Here is a 20,454-nt window from a genome sequence, read left to right on the forward strand (position 1 = left end):
TAAAATATACTTCGTATCATGTTTAGTGGATGACTGGATCCCAACACATATATATTGCAACAAACTACAAAGAGCTAAGACTTTGAATTTAGCTCACGTGATCTCCCTAATGTAAAATTAAGCATAATATTCTATAATTAATACATTTTGGTTAAAAGAAGAGATTCTATGTCATATTATTCTCATGTATAAGGATGGCATCTAACACAAAACATGCAGAATTAGTCTCCTTTTCCTTAGTTAACCATATAATGATTTCGTTTGCAGAAACATTAACAACGTTTGCCCTTTTATTAAGAAATACAATCATTTTCTGTTAAACTAAGAAGTGCCAGAAAATTGTGTTGAAATGCTTAGACTGACGTTTCATTTTCCTCGACTCCTCATTTTTCTCAGCACATAGGAGATGTCTTCTGTCCATGAAATGTCATTGATTTTATAACTGAAAGGTGATATTGCTGCTTATTTCCTACATTCATTGAATAAGTTCCATTCTAAATGTAGGTCTAAATCATGGATTAATTCAGTAATCATTAATTCAATAAACTCTATAGAACCTAGGTAAGTTGGAAGCTCTTAAATTTGTAAAAAGACATAGTCCTTGCCATGGAGGAGGTTACAACTTCAGCTGGGAAGCAGATATGCAGGCTACTAAAGAATAATTTAATGGAATATAAGTACTATAGGAATCAAATATGGACAAAGTCCTTAATTTGACTATTAAACAAAACAGCTTATGAAGAATAAACAGTACTTTAATATGCACTTAGGGAGCAGTTAGGGAGTTGATTTCTAAAGATGGTTAATAGGTCTGTTAATGTTAATTGTATCTGTATTTCCACAATTTCATGGATATATTTAGAGATATAGTAACAAAGATGAAGAAAAAACTAAGCTAAATAGGCAGTAGGGAAACAATAATAAGCAAGTTTTAGGATTCCATTTATACTTTGGTTCACTCAAATCGTTGTCAAGCAGTATTATTTATTTCCCTCGGAAGGCCCACATTTAGGCTACAGTGTCCCTGTGAAATATGTGATTAAAACTTTCATCCTGGAAAACAGCAGTACTGTTCATCTGCAGTCAGTTATTCACATACCATACAGAAGCCCACAGTTACTAAATTGAACCATCATTCTTAAATCACAGTTCATTCAGGAAGATTTTAGTGCCTACTTGTTTAACACAATCTTATAAATGATCCCTCACAAAGGATGTAAAAATCAACACATATCTTTAACGGGCTAATTGTGCTCCACTGCAGTGTTAAGTCTATAAAAGCTTCTTAATAGTGAGAGAAATGATGGTATTTTCATCTTAATTTGCAAATATAATTGCTATTCTAAATATTTTTTTGTTTCTAACTTCAGTGCTTATTGACAGCAGAAATTTCCCCAAAACACTAACAGAGTATTTAACATAATTTCATTTATTGAAAGAAAATCCAAGGGAAAATAACATACAGCTATCTGCAGAAGGAAAATATCAAAAGGAAAAGTAAGTTAAATCTAAACTTTGAGATCTAAAATGTAACTAATATTCGATATGAATTTAACACAATGTATATTTGATTAAACATATACATTTAAATATACTGATGTCTCAAGAAATAAAAATGATATCCTGGAAATCCAGGACAACAATTAAAAGCCATATGAAAACAAACTGAAACTAATATGCTAATCCCTATTTTATAAAATTTCCCATCATTTTATTGAAAAATAAGAATACATTTTAGCTCAACTTATGGAAAATTAGTACAATTGAAATTAAATTCAATCAGTTGTAAATATTCCTTTAAGAAAACTATTTCAGTTTCTACCCAGAGTTTAACCCCTGCCCTATTCAAATTTTGAATTCCAATTCCTTAATTCCAATATACTCAATGTAGGTTCATGGTAATGAAATCACCAATCATAATTTATTAAGCTTTATATTAATAATGTCAATAAAGTAGTCCATATACAAATATATGGAATATTTATCTCTCCCTAACTTTCACTTCTGTTTCCAAACAGACATAAACATATGATAGATGGATTCTGAACTGGCATATTTCACATTAAAATTTCAAGTTTTTAAGTCTTACTTTTTCTATGTAAGAACATATATATTTACTTATAAATATTATGGATACTCAGCAGAGAACTTTTTATACCGGATTTGAAAAAAAGTTCTGATCATTCTGTGGTAGCTTTTCTAAGTAGAAGTAGAAAATGCCAGAGACATTGCTTTTTAAAAATAAGCACTAAGAAAACTAAGTAAGCTAGTTAACCACAAAGGGAACGTTGTCGGAAAGGAAATAGCTTGGGATTGAACCCTATGATTTTATTGTTTTCACAGAAAATGCAATAACTCCTCATTGACATCAACTACCCAGTTGCAAGAAGAGTATACCTTCTGCTTTGTTGAGATGCAGACGAAGCAATTAGTAAGAAGTAGTCATCACTCAAGAGGAAAATGAATTTGGAATAAAATTTTTCCAGTTTAAATGTCTGTTGAGAGGCTCTTATCTTTGAAAGGCACATTTAAAAAAAAGTTTTTTGATAAAGAACATGCATTCAATAGAATCCTTTGAAGGCATTCTATCAAACTCAGGTTATGTAGTCTATCAGTATCTTTCAAATCACTAATCAAAACAAACAAAAATAGATCATGAAAAACACCACAGCCAGTTTCATACAGTCTTAAGTATAGAACTAAATTAACTGTTCTTCAAATTACACATTTTGACAGATAAGTTTATTATAAAGTCTTTAAAATAAAAATGCATGTTTGGTGAAAAGTTAGTATAGCTGTCATTCATATTTTGTCATATTTTAAAATATAAAAGTAAAGAATGGCATTATTTTTTACCATTTGTAACATGATGTAACTGACCAGCTGGTTTGTAATTCTCATTATCGTAATTATCACAATTCATTGCTATGCCAAAGTTGATGCTGTGATGTAGGTGAAATGAAGTACCATTAGTTTAGCCTATTACATGACATTGTGACGCACCAGGCATCTTTCAAATCTCTTAAAGAAAATTTAATGGCAGTCCAAACTTCTAACCTACTAAGTGCTATGAAGCACATAAAACCAGAAAACATTTTAATCCAGGGATACATGGCATATTGTAATTCATAATAGAACTAAAAAATAGGTAGCAGGAAAAAAAGAAAAAGAAAGAAAGCAGGGCTAGGTATGTATAAAATGCATGTAAGAGAAGACTCAGATTTTTAAAAAGCACAAAATAAAAGTTATGTTATTTTTAAATAATGTGTATTCAATGAGTATTTAATATAGTCCTACAAATACGAAGGGGCTATTATTACTACTGAAAAGTAATAACATTGGGCATGATTTGACACTTCTGGAAACATTGGTGAATTTCAGTACCTAAGATGCCATGTTTTTAGGATGCACTATTATTTTATATATCACTACACAGAAATGCTGCTAATTATAATTAAAATAGCCTGATTGCAGAGATGTTAAAATGTGGAGAAACAATCATCTCTGAACTGATGAAAAGAAGTAATGCTTCTAATTAATTGGGATCAGCTACTGGCAGTAGGAGATTACATGATATAATCTTTCTCCCAGGAAATTAAAAGCTCCATTGCCTAATGCCTTCCTACAAAAGAACAACAACAACAACAACAAAATATTGCCATCAATTACACTTAAAATGTGTCATCAAAAAGGAAAAGGGGGAATACATTGGAGATTTCAACTCATATACAAAAAAGTATTAGGAAAAGGAAGGCAGTTGGTAAAAACATGTAAGTGCTTTAAAGTTGTCATTATTATAACTAATATTAAAGAAGGGAATACTTAATTTACATTTCACATATGCTGACCTTTAAAAAATTTTTGCATTTTTATCCATTGCCTTTCAATTACAGCAACTAAACATTTGCTCTGGAGTGAAAAACATTGATTCTAAGTTTGTTCGTTTATATAAGTGATCCAGAACCCATTTAAGTTATATATTTTAACTTATTACCACATCAGTAAAGTTGATTGCTTTGCAGTTCTTCTGATTACCCCTTTGTTCTTGGCACTCATCTGCAATTTCTCAAACATTTAATCAAAATTACTTTTTGAAGTACCAGCCGGTTCTCATGAACTTCTGAAGCCTTGTGTATTCTTACTGTGTGAAAGGTTATGGAAAGACTTTAGTATTTTATGAATGTTTAGTAGGAGAACTGAATCTCTTGCTTACAGCAGTTTCTTTGTGCAGGGTTACTTAGGAGAAAAGACTTGATTATTTTCCTGGAAAGGACACATGTATATCCAAATATTCTGAATGTAGATTTTTTTTTTGTTTTTTGCAAAAGCCTCACTCAAAGATCAGGGAAAGAAGGCGGCAATGAGTTAAGCCTCTCTTTTGATCTAGAACATTTTCATTGATATTATCAGAAATGAGTATGCAGAAAATCAATTTCAAAATATGATCCGCTAATATGGGATAGTGGAGAGAATTGGTTAGTTGCCACATAAAATGGAAGTCAAGGTGAAGGGAGATTTAGTAAATATTAAGCTAAGTGCCTTGAATATTTTTACTTTAATCTCTTTGGTTTGATAAAATAGATGGGTGATTATAATTTTGAAATTCTTTCAATATGTCTGATTTGTTCAAATATGTTATAAAATTCATTTATTTATTCTGCTTAATTTAAAGAACATGGCTTAGCTCAATTCTACCATTACCTGGATATTCAGACTGGTTCCCTCTTTAACTATGAAAATACACATTAAATTCCAAGTTCATATTTGTTTCATATTTTACTTTCAAAAGTTTGACTTTTTTTTACAACTATTACAAATAAGGGAGAGTGCATCAGAGATTTCCTATCAAAATTTCTTCCTGCAGACATTAAAGTATATGAAGCACTGAAGATTTATCCCATGGAGACATAACCAATAAATTGTATAACTAGTCTCATTTTGGTGATAAGTGAACATCGTTCAACAAACACACATACTGCTTTTCATACCTTACCTGGAAAGAGGCTTTATTGAACATAGCTGTAAAATTATCTTTTAAGTTGGATTACTGAATTTGCACAAACATTTCTACATAATTTTTTTTTTTAAAAAATCAAGCTTTGTCATTTTTCCACTACATTTTGTTGTGCTTTTTATATTAATATTTGCAAATGTTATAATTTAATACTTATATCCCAATTACTTGCATAATCAGTTTTTTTTTTAATCCTGGGGTGTTGAAAGAACATAAAATAATAATAATATTCTTCTTTAGACAAAAGTCTTTTTAAATGAAGTTAAAAGCTGAGATAATTTAAGGAAAAAGATCTTCAAATTTTCATAACCAACAGGTTTAAGTGAAATTTACAATGCATTGGAAAACTGGCTGGTTAAAGGTATGATTTGTCCTCAGGTAGCTCAAAATCATTTTTACAGGTTTTTGTTTTTTTGTAAAAGTGTTTTTTAATCTTGGTAAAATAATAAAATAATATCTCACAATTTTCACAGAGTCTGACTAAAGGGCAGAGGCATATTACCCTCAGTGTCTAGAATAAAGCCAGATTTTTTCAGGCCCAGTTCCACTGTAGAGTTTGTATGTACTGCAATCACAAACATTTTCTTGTTCCCTCTAAAGCTAGGGCCAATTTCATTTCAAATGGAGGTTAGAGTAAAAAATCACTCCTGTTTCACCACCTTCTGCGCTAAGTATTATCTTAACAACCTTTTGCTCTGGTTGACCCATTTAATAACCTGGAAGAAAAAAGTGTTGCTCCCATGTCTGGTCTCAATGGAAGTTATTTTCTAATGGACAATAAGCCGAAAGGCCATGGCTGTCTAGGAGGTCAAACAACAAATATCTTGTCTGCATGGGCTTAGGCAGCAGCTTCGGTCCTTTCTTCTTCAGAAGCGGCTTTGTTGTCTTGCCTGTAATTTGCACATTTAGGCTCTGTAGTTTGTTTATAAAACAGTTTTACACAAACCACTCTTAGCAGTGCAAACTTCTGAGTTGAAAATTATTCAGGCTTGTTTCATTGAAGGCACTTGGTTTCCATGGCAATTTATAAAAGATGATGGTTTGGTTTCTTCGTTGGAACAGATGACTTAGTTTGGGTGTTCAAGTGGCCGCAAGCAAACTCCGATAAGCCTGTGTAATATGTAAGCCCAGGTTTACCATCCTGGATAGTAGTGCATGCAAAAAGAGACAGCATACAGTTATCTAGCTTAACCATGGGAGGAAAACAAATAATAATAATAAAGGTGGGATGGGGATAAGGTGGGGAGGAAGAAGAATGTTGTAAATAATTCTGAGTTCGGGTTATTTTCAAGGAATGGTAACAACCAAAGGTAAAAGGGCCTACATTTATTTAATTCTCTATGCAAAACCTTCTCAAAAGGAAAATAAACGCCAGCTCTTCACGTACCCTGTTTACAGTGAGGTTTTTGTTGGCAGGCCATTAGGTTTCCATGGTAACAAGCAAACTATTCATTTGAAACAAAACCAGCCATGACTTTGTGCTTTGACAAGGATTTCTATAGCTCTTTTTTTTTTTTTCCGAGTTCAACCAGATGACCAGATGACGCTGTAATCTTTTTAGCCACAAAAGCACCTGAAGGTCTCTTCTCTACTCAGGTCAAGATTTTCTTTTATTTGTAGTGCGGAATAAGTTATATTTCCATGATGTCTTTTTATCCCCAGTGCTTAAAAAATTTGTTTTTATTATTTTATTTTGAGTCAGTAGTCAGTGGAGGAATCTTTGGTAGTTTGTTTTTTCAATGTCCATTTACAAAGACTCTTTCTTCATGCCAGTGCCTGGTGAATCTTTTATAGCCTCTGCCAGGGTAAGGTCACCTTCGAGGACTTAAGATAGAGATGAGGACGATAACCGGAAAAAGCCATATATGTACTAAAATTCCAACAGCACCATCAACGGAATCTAAAGACAAGGGAAGTAAATGCCAAGAAATCATTAAAAAGGAGAGTAAGTATTCCATATAGCTACCAATACAACTTCGGTGAACAAATAAAACAATTTTAGTATATGGAAGATATTTTTGGAAAACACTTGTTTTTTGGTTTGTTTTATTTATCAGCTTCACTTCCAAGACAAGTGAAAAGGAAAATAACTTGAATATATGGTGAGGCATTTGATAAAATTAAAATATTTTCAGATTTTAAATTGATACGCTATGCTACGAAAACCTGTGCAGAAGATATTTATGTGAGTTTGCGGCTGAGCTCAACCTCAGAGTTCTGCTAGCCACATGAAGGCGTGCATACATAGACAATTCTCAAAAATCTAAAGGGTCAGCTTCATTTTTTTTTTTTTTTTTTTAAGCTTTCAGAAATGTTTAAGCTTAAAGACCACTGAAAGAAAAACTGCTCTTTATGAAAACCAGGTAGGGATTGTTATGGGTAGAGAAATTAACTACTGCAAACAGTGGATTATACATAGCAGGATCAGTCTATTATCTATAAATTGGGTAAATAATTTTCTCCTTAGTGTAATTTTTAAAAGTGCTATGAAGTCCATTCTAACTAAAAGAGCTCTTTCACCAATCTGCCTTGAGATTCCTACTGTAGCTGGTATTTCAAGTAAAATTCATGTACAGATGATACCTCTTAGAATGTATAGCTTACCTAGGAGGACTAACATAGGCAAACCCAATAATTCATTAACCTGCCTTAAGTTACAAAATGGCTCTCACCTAGGAGCGAGCTGGGTTTTGAAAATAAGAGACAAACAATCTCAGCTTTTGATAGTGTGGCCATAGTACTACATTTACTACCGGAGAGGGGTTGGAAGCCTGAGCAGTTTAGGAAGAGGCCTTTGGCCTCCAAGCTGGTTTGTACTTAGAATTTAACATTAATTTAATATTCCACAAACACTATTCATCAAAATGAACTTAATAAGTTATAGTTAAAGAGATACAAATGTAGCAGAGTATTTTCTCACACCAAAGAAAATGTTTTTGTTCAATTAGAATTGTTTCCTCTGATTTATAGAGGCTAAATAAAAATACCTCCAATAAGTATAGATATATCTTACTTGAAATAGTCACACTTTTTCCTGGATTTAGTAGTTTAAGAGAAGAAAACTGATTATGAAAATGTTCTATTGTATAACAATAAAGTGCCTATGGGTTTTCATAGTCATTTCACTGTGGCTACATTTCTGCTTTCTCCTTTTTGGGGAGTAAATTACGTTCTCTTGCTTTCCTCATTTGGAAAGTTTAATTCTATTTATACTAATTTTCAGTGATTTAATTATCAAAATGTAAGATTTCTGTATCAGATGGTAGCTATCTTCAGCTAATATAGTGTATGTTACTATCACTGATTCATGTTGTGAAATTCAAAAGCAATCCCTTTTCCTATGAGAAGAATGCTTGCTTTTCTGTGCATTTGACAAACCTACTTCATTTGGATATAGCTACTGGTTTTCTAAAGAAAAATTAGCCAGACACAGGGAGAAACTTTTACTAAAATTGTTACTTGAAATGCTAAGTGTAATGACAAGAAGGTGAAAACTATGAGCAAAATGGCTCATTGTTATGTACAATCTTAGTTTTTGTCTCCTAACAATGTTTAAAAATGGAGTCAATTCAGTTCGTATGAGCAATCACTGGGTAGCTGTACAAATTTGACTTTCAACATCCAGACTGATATAATTTCTCACTAAATATACTCAATTAACAAAGACTCTGATTTGCTCTAGACTTATACAAAGTGGATTTTCATGCTCTTTTTGTAAGTGTTAAATAATTGAGTTATTTGTATATATTTAGTTTGATTGATACCTCTTTAAATGACCACAAAATTAAAGATTCTAGGTGGGCCTATGAAAATCCTTCAACTAGAGGAATTTTTCATAAGTATAATTTTAGATTTCTCACCTTCACATGAATAATACAATAAGGATTTTAAGAAACAGCCCAACACATAATTCTGATGCTTTTTGCATTATTTATAATTTTTTATTTATAGCTCTTTTACTAAAAATGGATTTTTGGTGAAAAACATACAATTTGAAGATATCATTATACCATAATATTCAAACCAGAATAAAAAGTGAAACCAAATTACTAGACAAGATTGTGATGCAGGTATAAGGAGATTAATTATACCAGAAAAGAATTAGGCTGCTCCATTACTTAATATATATACTAAGGCTCTTCACAATACTGAATCTGTTAAAATGGTTGGCAAAAGTTAGACCTACAAAATACATTCATAAGCTCGGAGGAATAAAAAGAGCCATGGCTATATAAATGTGTGCTGAGTATATAGATTAGCCAAATATTTTAATAAAAGTGAAAAAAATCCTCTGAAATTAATAATATAAATTAAGAATATTTAAAAATTAATTAAAAACCAAAGTGTGCTTGCCTTACATAGACCTAAATCAAAATTACTTTCATTTTAGGTCAACTAACTGAGTTCAAATGCCTACCATTGGATTTAATACTTCGATTTTAAAACATAATTAAAATTTTAGGGTCTCATGCACAGGAAATTTTTAAATAAACTAAAAATAAATTAGTTTTAACAATTAGACCACATTAGTTTAATAGTCATTGCATTACTTTAACATCACACCAACTGATCCAAGAAGAGACACTTACTCTTAGTCGTTAAGTCTTGTTTTGCACATTCTCCTTCTGCAATTGATACATCATCAATGGCAATGTCACCTTCTATGCCAGGACCTCGAATACCTTCAAAAATGAGCTACAAATATGAATGAAACAACCTAAATGTAGGGCTTTGATTTGCAGATGAATTTTTATTGAGAAATTGAGGAGACAAACCTAAAATTGACAACAATCCTGGCATCATTTATTATTGATGGTCTTCAGAATTCTTACTTGCAAAAAACATAAACTTTCTCAACAAAACCAATAGGATCTTCCTTGTACAGCATAGTTTTCCATATTACAAGCTCTGTGTCAATTTTAAAACAAAACTAAACTTAATTGAATAACAAAATAAAAGCAGCAACTATTACAAATCGTATCACTTTTTGTTTTCAGAGGTAAAGAAAAGTTTTTCTCTGAAATATTTCTCTGAAATAGATTCCTTCCAATGTTTTCTAAACATATCCCATAACACTGGTTTTCTAGAAATATTTTATGGATGAATGAGTTCCGGGTTCACTTCGACAGTATTATGTTTAATGAAGCACACAGCAAGGGTTTGCCATCTCTGTAAAACTGTCTGATCTCTTGCAAATACAGTGAATAAATTCATCATATTCCCCATATGCTTTGTTTTTAAACCCTTGAAGATATTTATGGATTTACTTATGTTGAGTGTTTAGCGGCAGACCTTTGAATTTCCAGTATCTAGAACAGTTGTTGTCACTGAGGTAAGTAAGACATTAGTGTTGAAAGAATAGATGAATGAAATCAGTCTCCATTTATTACTAAATTCTAGATACAAGGTCAATATAACGACAATTAGCAAATTTTTATTTCATTTTTATAGAAATAAGAGTCTTCTAAAATTTTGTCTTATCTCACAATTACTCCTTGCTTCCAGTAAAACCTTTTAATTCTTTTGATAGTAAAAAATAACCTATGCATGTAGTGATTATATTCCCAGAAAAATTTCTACATACCAAAATGAAATACCTACTTTGTTCTTTCCGAAGAAAAATTAGCCTAATAACTATTTTCATCAAACTAATGTGTGCATTTTAATACAATTTCTAGCCTTATTTCATTGCAAAAAATTGGAGTAAAAGTCTGTTTTTATCAATGCCAAAACTTTTGTTTTTCAAAGTATCTTTTTTTTTTAAATTAATTAATTAATTTATTTATTCATGGCTGTGTTGGGTCTTCGTTTCTGTGCGAGGGCTTTCTCTAGTTGTGGCAAGTGGGGGCCACTCTTCATCGCAGTGCGCGGGCCTCTCACTATCGCGGCCTCTCTTGTTGTGGAGCACAGGCTCCAGACGCGCAGGCTCAGTAATTGTGGCTCACGGGCCCAGCTGCTCCGCGGCATGTGGGATCTTCCGGGACCAGGGCTCGAACCCGTGTCCCCTGCACTGGCAGGCGGATTCTTAACCACTGCGCCACCAGGGAAGCCTCTCAAAGTATCTTAATATGACTCCTTAAAGGCAAATTTGTGATGAATTTAAGAGAACTTACACTACTTTTGTGAAGGCTACCATTGTTCTCTGATATGCTATCATAATTTTATCAATCGAAATCTCTAAGTAGGAGAGTAGAGGCATTAGTTACCACCTTTTGTATTGAGTCCTTTCCCGCACTTAAATATGGTCTATAAGAATAAGAATAATTTGCACGATAGGAAAAAATTTGATAAGAGAAAAAGATTTGGGAAGTTTTAATTATTATATTATTATTATATTTAATTTGTGTAGAGAGGGTTTCCTGCTTACCTATGTTGAGATAAGTATGTTAATAAAGAGTGTCCAAAACCATTTCTTTGAAAGGCATCCAATTTGTCTTGTCACTGAAGCCAAAATAAAATGGCAGACCAGAGTTAAAATATTTAGAACTAAATTGGCAGTATATGAATTCTCCATCCTCAGATAGAATCAGGAATGAAGCATTAATTTGGCTGCCTGGAAATGATAACTTGCATTTGACTTAGGGTGGTGTTTTGGAAGGTATCTGGGTAGTGGCTACACAGCCCTCAGAGGACTATTTAAATTGCAAGAGAGAAGATTAAAAAAAAAAAAAGAATGGTATTAAAATTCAAGAGCACTGGGGCTTCCCTGTGGCACAGTGGTTGAGAATCTGCCTGCCAATGCAGGGGACACGGGTTCGAGCCCTGGTCTGGGAAGATCCCACATGCCACGGAGCAACTAGGCCCGTGAGCCACAACTACTGAGCCTGCGCGTCTGGAGCCTGTGCTCTGCAACAAGAGAGGCCATGATAGTGAGAGGCCCGCGCACCTCGATGAAGAGTGGCCCCCGCTTGCCACAACTAGAGAAAGCCCTCGCACAGAAACGAAGACCCAACACAGCCAAAAATAAATAAATAAATAATTTAATTTAAAAAAAAAAAGAAATCAGGCACAAAATACATTAAATTCTCACTTTAAAAGAAAAAAAAATTCAAGAGCACTGAATTTGGAAAAGGAGAAGTCATTTTAATGGCTGCAGAATAGTCCATGTTATGGATGCAACAAAATTTATTTAACCAGCATGTATTGTTATTGTTAGACATTAAAATTATTTTCAGTTATTCTGAACAAGGCTGAGATGAATAAGGCTGAATTTCATATGATTATTATACAAAATTATTATATGGTTCTTTAGGGTCATTATAAATTGCCCCTATCAGCAGTCTATCTGTGAGAAGGCATTGCCTTTTTCCTAACCATGGGTTTTTAAGTATTTGGGTTTTTTTTTTTCCTCTTTTTGATATGTGCTGCTTACCTGGTAGAGAATCAATGTTAAGAATAAATCAATAGTATTCCCACCCCCTTCTTAGTTTCAGTCATGTGATGCTGAGTCTTCTCTCCTGAAGATAACAACATGAATGGAATGTTATCTTGGAGAAAGTCAGAACTCAAAGATTCATGCTATAAGAGCCTGATTCCACAAAATCAAATATTTTCCACTTTGCCCCCAAGACTAATACTTTACTGAATGAAAGTGGAGGGCTGTCATCACAAATTTTTCTTTTATGCAGGTCTTTTAAAGGATTGAATGGAAGAAAATGTAGATTTCTGCCTCCCAGTCAAGTTTAATTCTGGAGGGAAGCAGGAATAAGAATGTATTAGTCAGAAAAATTTGGTATGGTGAAGAGGAAACCTCCTCAATCACCAAGAGTTTTAATTTTAAGAGGTGAAGTAGAACGAGAAAGGGAGTAAACACTGCTTGTAGAACAGAATACAGGGTTTGTAATGTGGCCGTGGCAAAGATAAGAGGATTGCATTCCAGTATGATTTGTGTGGGAAGTGAGACGTTGGTGAAAAGGCTAATACGGGTAGGTTAGAATGTTCTGCACCTGCTCACACTTGAAATCTAAACAGATGAAGCTGAAGTCATAATCCTTGCATTGGGAAGGATGCTGGAGGAACATGCTTGAGAGACATGGATTTTTCCATCTTAGGTATGTAGAGGCAAGTAGACAATAAAATTATCCACAGTTTTTCTTATTTAAAGTACACAATTATTTTCACTAAATAAGTTGCTGTTACCTGGAGATAAGTGTCAATATAAAATAATAACATTATTTTAAAAATTAAAATTAAAATGTCTAAATCTTCAAAATCATTCCTGAACTTTTCAAAGCTTCTTTCCCTGGAATGATCTTGCCATCGCTCAAAGCATTTCAAAACTTCTGTTACTGACTTTAAAGTACTAAACACTCCTACTTTTCCTATTAATTTTCTTTTTCTTTCCTTCTTTCTGCCTCGCTGTGCAGCTTGATCAAAAACCCAAGGCTGAACCTAGGCTTGTGCCTTGAAGCACAAAAGTCTTGAAGCAGCGAGGTTGTGAAGGATGCTGCCACCCTTCTTTTGTGGTCAGATTGAGAGGGAGTGCTGGGGAGACTTTGGTGGTAAACGTCAGAGAGTAGATTGACTGATGGAATTTAATATGTGTGCTGCCTGCCTACTGGCAATATGTTGACCGCAAATGTGTAGTTGGCTGAACAGCAGAAATACAAATCAACAAAAGTTGAATTGTCATATGTACAGAGGGTTGCCTCTATCTAGAACATTCTTTTATATGAATACTTCATCCCTCAGTGATCCTGATGAAGTGTTACAGTAATAAAAGCTGACTGATTTGTAAATCTATTATTTACATTTATCTGCACAACTATAGATAATGCAGTTTGTCACTGAATAAAGCAATTTGATTACTTTCCAAGCGTAGCAGTGTTTTAGTTATTGTGTGGAAATAAATCAGAGAATTAGTAGTAGTTATTACTGGGATGATAAAAATAACTTTTGACAATCAAACTCTTGGTACAGTTATGTAATTGGTACTTTTAATATATATTTGAAATCTTGTGATGATAGGGAATCCAATCCAATAGGCTAGAGAAATACCATAGTCTTCCTCAGGGTCCTATTTGAACATGAAGAAAGAAAAAGGTACTGTGTAGTTGTTGGCTTGTTTCCTTTTAATTTCCATAGCAGCTTTGTTATTGGGAAGATATAGATTGTTTTTTAACTCATTTGACTCTCACAAAGAAATATTTATTGCATTTTTCTGTTTATGCTCTGAACTCCAACTAGAATTATTATAACACGATTTTATAGATTCTAATAGATTTATAAATGGCTTCGAGATGAAGACCTAGAGGGATATTTTCTCCTTATATTGTTTTTGACTATGAGATAGATAACAGAAATAAAATGCATAGGTATTAAATTTAAATAATGTACCTTGGCCAAACTTTCAAGTGCTTTTAAAAATAAATCCTTGGTGACAAACATCTTTTTTCTCAAATACAAAGATGAGAAACTATAACAGTCCATTATAATATGATGTATCTCAACTTGGAAGATGTGATCTGTATGCAATGAAAAAAGTCTGAATTACATTCACTCAGAGAAGAAATGCTCTCTAGTTTAATAGGTTAAATATGTCATATTTTAATGAAGTACCATCATGATTCTGACTACTATTACATTACAAGGATAAGACTATGTTCTTTTCCTCTTCAATACTTCTGAAATGCATTTGGCTTAATTGCCTTGAAGACGGAATTAATGGCATCTAGATTCTCGGGGAGAAAATGTTGACATTTAGGTCTCCTAAAAAGAGGGTTCAAATTATGCAAAACCTGTTCTTCACACATAATCACACTGATCTTACTTAAAATGGTTTCCCTTAACTGAAACAAGTTTAAAATTGTAACGTTTTCACAGTGTGTGCCTGCAATTCAACAAACTTAATATGCAAGAAATACTGCATGATCAGAAAATAAATTCCTGGTGGGTAAATGCAAGTGGGAGTTTAAAAAATGTATGTGAATTTCTGTATTAGAATTACACTACACAAAATTATTTCAATTCATCGATTGACAGTTTCTTACATTTATTTATAATGCTTTAAAGCATGTAGATATAGATGTCAATATATAAGGAGATACAGATGATGCTGTAAAAGCTTATGTTCAAATATAATTTCTCAGAAAGGGAGGAAGAGCTACATGTAGCACTAATGAGTAAAAGTAAATGGGAAGTCAAAGACTACAACGCACTGCTGATGATGACTTCAACATTAATGGTGCCTCTGCAAATGTTTTCTTTCTGACGAGAGACATCGCTTCTGATCATTACTGCTAAGGCAAAGCCAAAGCCTTGGAATGCAGTTTGAAAACTGACAGTGTACATCACTTGGAAAAACTTTAGGATGTGAATAAATTTGAAAATAGCTATTAACGTTAATAATTTTACCTTTATTTTATTACTGGTTCAGCAAATAATTAAACTATCCTCTTTTTTTTCCCCCCTCTTACCAGCAAAGAGCAGAACTATCCTTAACCAGTACAGAAGAGATTTGAAGAGAGGTAACATAATAAACCAGGTGAGTAGCCTAAGCTTTTTCTCTGGAGAAACTATATAAATATTAACACTGAGTTTAACTTCACAAGACTCTGCCACTCCAGGCTGCTGGATAAATGTCAGCTGGTTGTCAAAGCTTCTAATCTGAAATAATAACATGAGATTTTGACTGTTGGCAAAAATAGAAAGAACTAGATCGCATTGTGAATTGCAATTAGAAAATATTTTCAATAGTTACTTCAGGAGCCATCATCATGTCTATAATTGCTCCGGAATTTGGCTTAGAATGTTAGATATGTATCTATATGAGCATGTAATGTCTACTAAGGAGGACGATATTTTTTGGATTATTATTATTCATAGAAATATATAAAGGCAGCATGATGTAATGAGAGCATTATAATCTCTTTTCCAATCCCTATTTAATGTTAAGGATTTGTGTGATTTAAGATAAATTGTCTCAAAACATACTTTCAAATCTTTAAATGAGGATATAAGAAGATCTCCAGAATTCTTTTCGCCTATACCTAAGAAAATGTAAAGACGGTATTATAATGTCTCTATACTTTTCCCTCACAAAACGTTTGGAATGTACTGTGAAAGAAGTAGAGCATTTAAAAGGATAGTTAAATATTTTCCTTGGTGTAGGATATAAAATAAAAGTGACATTCTAAGACTAACACTATATTAATTTTACTTTTTTGGAAAATTTTTCCCAGATCCTTCTGAATCCAGCTAAATATATTTTGCTCATAAGCACCGATCATGCTAAATTAATTCTAGAAAAAGAGCCCCAAAAGAAATTTCAGTAGGAGAAAACTTCTATTTGCCTGAAAAAGTACTACACAATAATTTGATTTTCAGCTAAGCAAACTAATTGGACACACTTAGACAAAGAACTTTGCAAGTGGTTGTTTTTTGAAAGGGTTTATGGATCAAACTAATTTGAAGGCATGCAACTCCAAACAAAACATAAAATGTATCAATGTAACAGTCTCAAAATCACTTATATTTCATTTAAAATTCCAAGAGGTAAGAGATAACCTTTCCACTTGAATTAAAGACATTCTAGGATGCCACAAATCTACATCTGAATAATGTTAAACCTTCTCACAACTTAATCTGTACAGTAATATATTCCATACTTTTCTTTGCCATGCTTTTCTGGTAGGCATCACACACCAAAGCAAGATTTTTGAAAAGCTTGATAGTTTATAAATGACTTTTGAGGAAAAAAATACTTTGCCTGAAAAAAGTTGAAAGCAACAAGAAACTTGAAAACAAAATTAAATTTAAAAAATTGGGTAGGATGGTGCAGTTGCATTTCCTTGAACAATCAAGATTTATGAAATGAAAGTCCTTAGCCAATGGACCTAGAAATATCTCAGAGAAATAAGAACCTAGAGATCCAATATAAAAATATGGTTTTATTTATCTTCATTTCCCATTGGTAATTTAAATAGTTTAGACAGTCATTGATTCAAAATCTTCATTTTTTGATTGGCTTCCAGCCAGGATAGAGTAACAGAAACCAGATTTATCTTCCCAACTGAAACAACCAAATAACCGGACAAAGTATATGAAAGAATGGTATTCAGGACACTAGACATCAGGTAATGAAGAACAGTGAACCCTGAGTGATAGAAATCAAACAAGGTCTGCCCTATGACTGCCCTATACCGAATTTATAGACTATGGTGAAAGCAGAACAAAGGTAGAGCCTGGTAGAAAATCTGGGTTGAGGAGATAGAGCTGAGAGTCCAAGGAATCCAAGGCAGCTAGAATATGCAGGGTAGAATACCAGCCAAGAAAGAATTGCAGAGAAAGAGACATCTGCAGAGGGTACCCCTCAAGTATTCAGCAAAGTCCTGATCAGGCCTTGAATGTGAGGAAACTGCCTAAGACCTGGAAAAGACCCAAGGGGACACATTTAATGTAACAGTGCCCAGCTAACACAGAACTTGGGAAACCTCATAATTCATGAGGCATTGGGTAGAGTACTCAGAAGACTTTTGCCTCAGTATTGAGAAATAATCAGCCTGATATCAAACACCATTCTAGTCTCATGTAACAAATCTTAAAAGCAGGAACAAAAATTATCAAACTGTTTCCAAGTAACTAAACTACATCCACAAATGAGCTCAAGAATAAAGAAACACAAAAATACCCAGCAACTATGAAGGTAAAATTTACAATGTCTGACACCCAGTCAGACTACCAGACATGTAAAGGAGCAGGAAAATAATGACTTGTAAAGATGAGAAAACATCAATCAATCAAAACCAACCAAGAACTGGCACAGATGATATCGTTAGCAGACAATGACATTAGACTGTTATTATAATTGGATTTAATAGGTTCAAAACATTAACTTAAGACATGAAATGTAGTTTTAAAAAAGACTCAAATTGAACTTACAGAGATGGAAAGTATAATGGCTGAGATGAAAAATACACTGAGTAGGACTGAAAGCACATTAGACATTGCAAAAGAAATGATTAGTTGTGGTAGCCCCCAAGCTGTAAGCTTAATCAGCTTTCTGCTTATCGGAGAACTGCTTGTCTCTTTCTTGGTATGCACTCCTGACTCTGTGGTTTTGAGCGTAAAAAAGGAAAATGGCTGGAGGCCAGTTTCGTTCCAGGAGTCTGCTCTGGCCAAAGAGCCCCTGGTTAATCCCAGGAGTTTGCTCTGGCTAAAGAGCCCCTGGTTGCTCCCCAGAAGAAGGACGTGCTGCCCTGAAGGGACGGTCTGTAACTCCAAAGAATGGCCCACTGGGCATGCTGACGCATAGTCAGGTGGCAACAGGATCATGTGGAAAACAAGGTTTACTGATTTATTGCCTTCTTTCTGTTCCTTAACTAACCTATATATGTGATCATGTTCTTTGAATAAACTTGCCTTGCAACCATCAGTTGTCTTGGCCCTTCTGATCCCATACTGGTGCTTTTCAGTTCCTTACCCCTCACCGCCAGGAACTCCCAGCTTTCTGCAGCCGGTCTGCGGCAATTAGTGAATGTGAAGACAGTAGGTTATTCTATTAATTGTGAATAGTGAAATAATTTTAGATAAGATGGTGGTTTTCCCAATTTCCTTACCACCTTATGCAAATTTCTTAAGAGTGGGCACTCTCTGTAACGACCAGTCTACTGGACTTGACCTGCTTTCCAATTTGAGAATCACAGTCTTTAAATTCTGTGAGCACCAAACTTTCCTCGATCTCCTTCCTTATAACTCTAAAAAATACTACTTAGGATCAAGCTCCTCTTCCACAGTTCATGTTAATGATTGGTTAGTGTTCTGTGTGGTTCCACTGTCTTTAATCACTGTTCACATACGTACACTTTTCCTTGGAAATATCAACCACTCCCAGGGTTTTAGGCAGCACATACAGCCTAATGACCTACAAAAATGTTTGTCCCCAAAGCTTCAGGAAAACATATGCAATAACCTTCTGCACATCTTTAAGAGGATATTCCATAGGCATTTTATATTAACATGTCCAAAATAGAAGTAACCATAATCATCCCTGAAGCTTGTCTCTTTTCCTCTTTTTGTTATTTAAGGTAATGGATAAAGTAACAGACATTACTCAAGACACCCCAGTTAGAAGCTTCTTGGTCATTCATGGCTACTTCCCAAATTCCCAACATAAAAATGTTCTGCTAGTTTTTATACCTAAGTATATCTTGAAACCATCCTCTTTTCTTTATACCACTTCCCTAGTTTTTCCTTTCAATATCCTTTATGTGGATTTTATGAGTGTCCTAACTGGTTTGCTGGCCCAATTTTATCTCCTTGAATCATCTTCCATACAACAAGCTAAGTGACGCACCATGTCATCCCCTGAGTAAAATCTTTCCATAACTCCCCAGTGCCTATGCTCTTGAGGTTCCTTAACCTCATCTCACATCAGTCTTTGATTTATTTTTGTGTACCAAATTCCAGATAAACGTCTCTCTCTTTCTCTGACAAATCCTGTGATGTATGACCTCCATGTGTTGGTTTACTCTGAACTCTGCTGCAATATTAATATTAGACCTTTTTCTACTTTGCAATCCCTCTCTTCAGGTTTCACTCCATATAACAGGCTTCTCTTGACTCTCCTCCATACTCTTCTTGTTGATTAGGTGTGCTCATAGAAACTTGTGCATATTTCTATTACTGCAATTATTACAGTATGTGATGTATGTGTTTAGATGTGTATTTCCACCAATCTGAGGTAAACAATCACTATGAAATCTTCATGTCTAGCAATGTGCCTGGCACACAGTAGTAGCTCAATAAGTATTTATTGTACTGTTGTCTGTGACAATAAATGATTGTCTTGAAGGTACTCAATAAATATTTACTAAATTGATATCTATGGCAATAAAGGATTATCCTGAAGGAAACATTAATATAACTAGTCCCTTAAATACTTACTTTATATGTATTTGACTTAATAATTTTGTGTTGGTAAGGCAGTGACATAGGAAGCAAAAATATGTCTAGAAGAACATCAGTTTTTTAGAAAGAAAGGTTCTTTGCTGCCTATAGAGGTATGTACATTTTAATATTAAGGTTACTTTTATCAGTAATGCTTTGGAGTTCTGTCTTCCCAGTTTAATTTGGTTTAATGATATGTTGCCGTAGATTCAACTTTTTTATTCTCTCTTCTTATTCTTTTTTATTCTCTATTCAACTTATTTTATTCTTTTTTTATTCAACTATTTTATTCTTCATAGAAACAAAATAATTACTAGGATCTATGAATTGAGTTGCTTTTATGTGTTTGTAGATAATCAGCTAGGACTTACTCCGTTATTCTTTACCAGAGTGAACAACTGAATGCATTTTTATCATCCTGGTTAGTTTTAGAAGTGTAATTTCTAAATCAGTCATTAGACTTTTATAGATTAAGTTACAAGAAGAGAGCATTCCACCAATTGAAAATTGGCATAATTGAAGCTCTCTGAATTTCTATACCCTTACTAAATGCC

The 20,454-nt window shown here is 33.6% G+C and overlaps 1 protein-coding gene across 1 annotated transcript in view; it reads right to left on the reverse strand.

Annotated features, from left to right (window-relative positions):
- Positions 1-6,726: 6,726 nt before the first annotated feature.
- The window catches only part of MDGA2 (MAM domain containing glycosylphosphatidylinositol anchor 2), an 811,172-nt gene continuing 797,444 nt past the window's right edge, over positions 6,727-20,454 (reverse strand). Inside the window, exons 16-17 of the mRNA XM_061182503.1 lie at positions 9,604-9,709; positions 6,727-6,914 (exon numbers count right to left, since the gene is read on the reverse strand). Of these exons, the coding sequence (XP_061038486.1) occupies positions 6,826-6,914; positions 9,604-9,709 (195 nt within the window). The 3' untranslated portion in view covers positions 6,727-6,825. The remainder of the gene's footprint in view (positions 6,915-9,603; positions 9,710-20,454) is intronic.

The sequence above is a fragment of the Eubalaena glacialis genome, chromosome 2 (genome assembly GCF_028564815.1).
Source record: "Eubalaena glacialis isolate mEubGla1 chromosome 2, mEubGla1.1.hap2.+ XY, whole genome shotgun sequence".
NCBI classification, from domain to species: Eukaryota; Metazoa; Chordata; class Mammalia; order Artiodactyla; family Balaenidae; genus Eubalaena; species Eubalaena glacialis.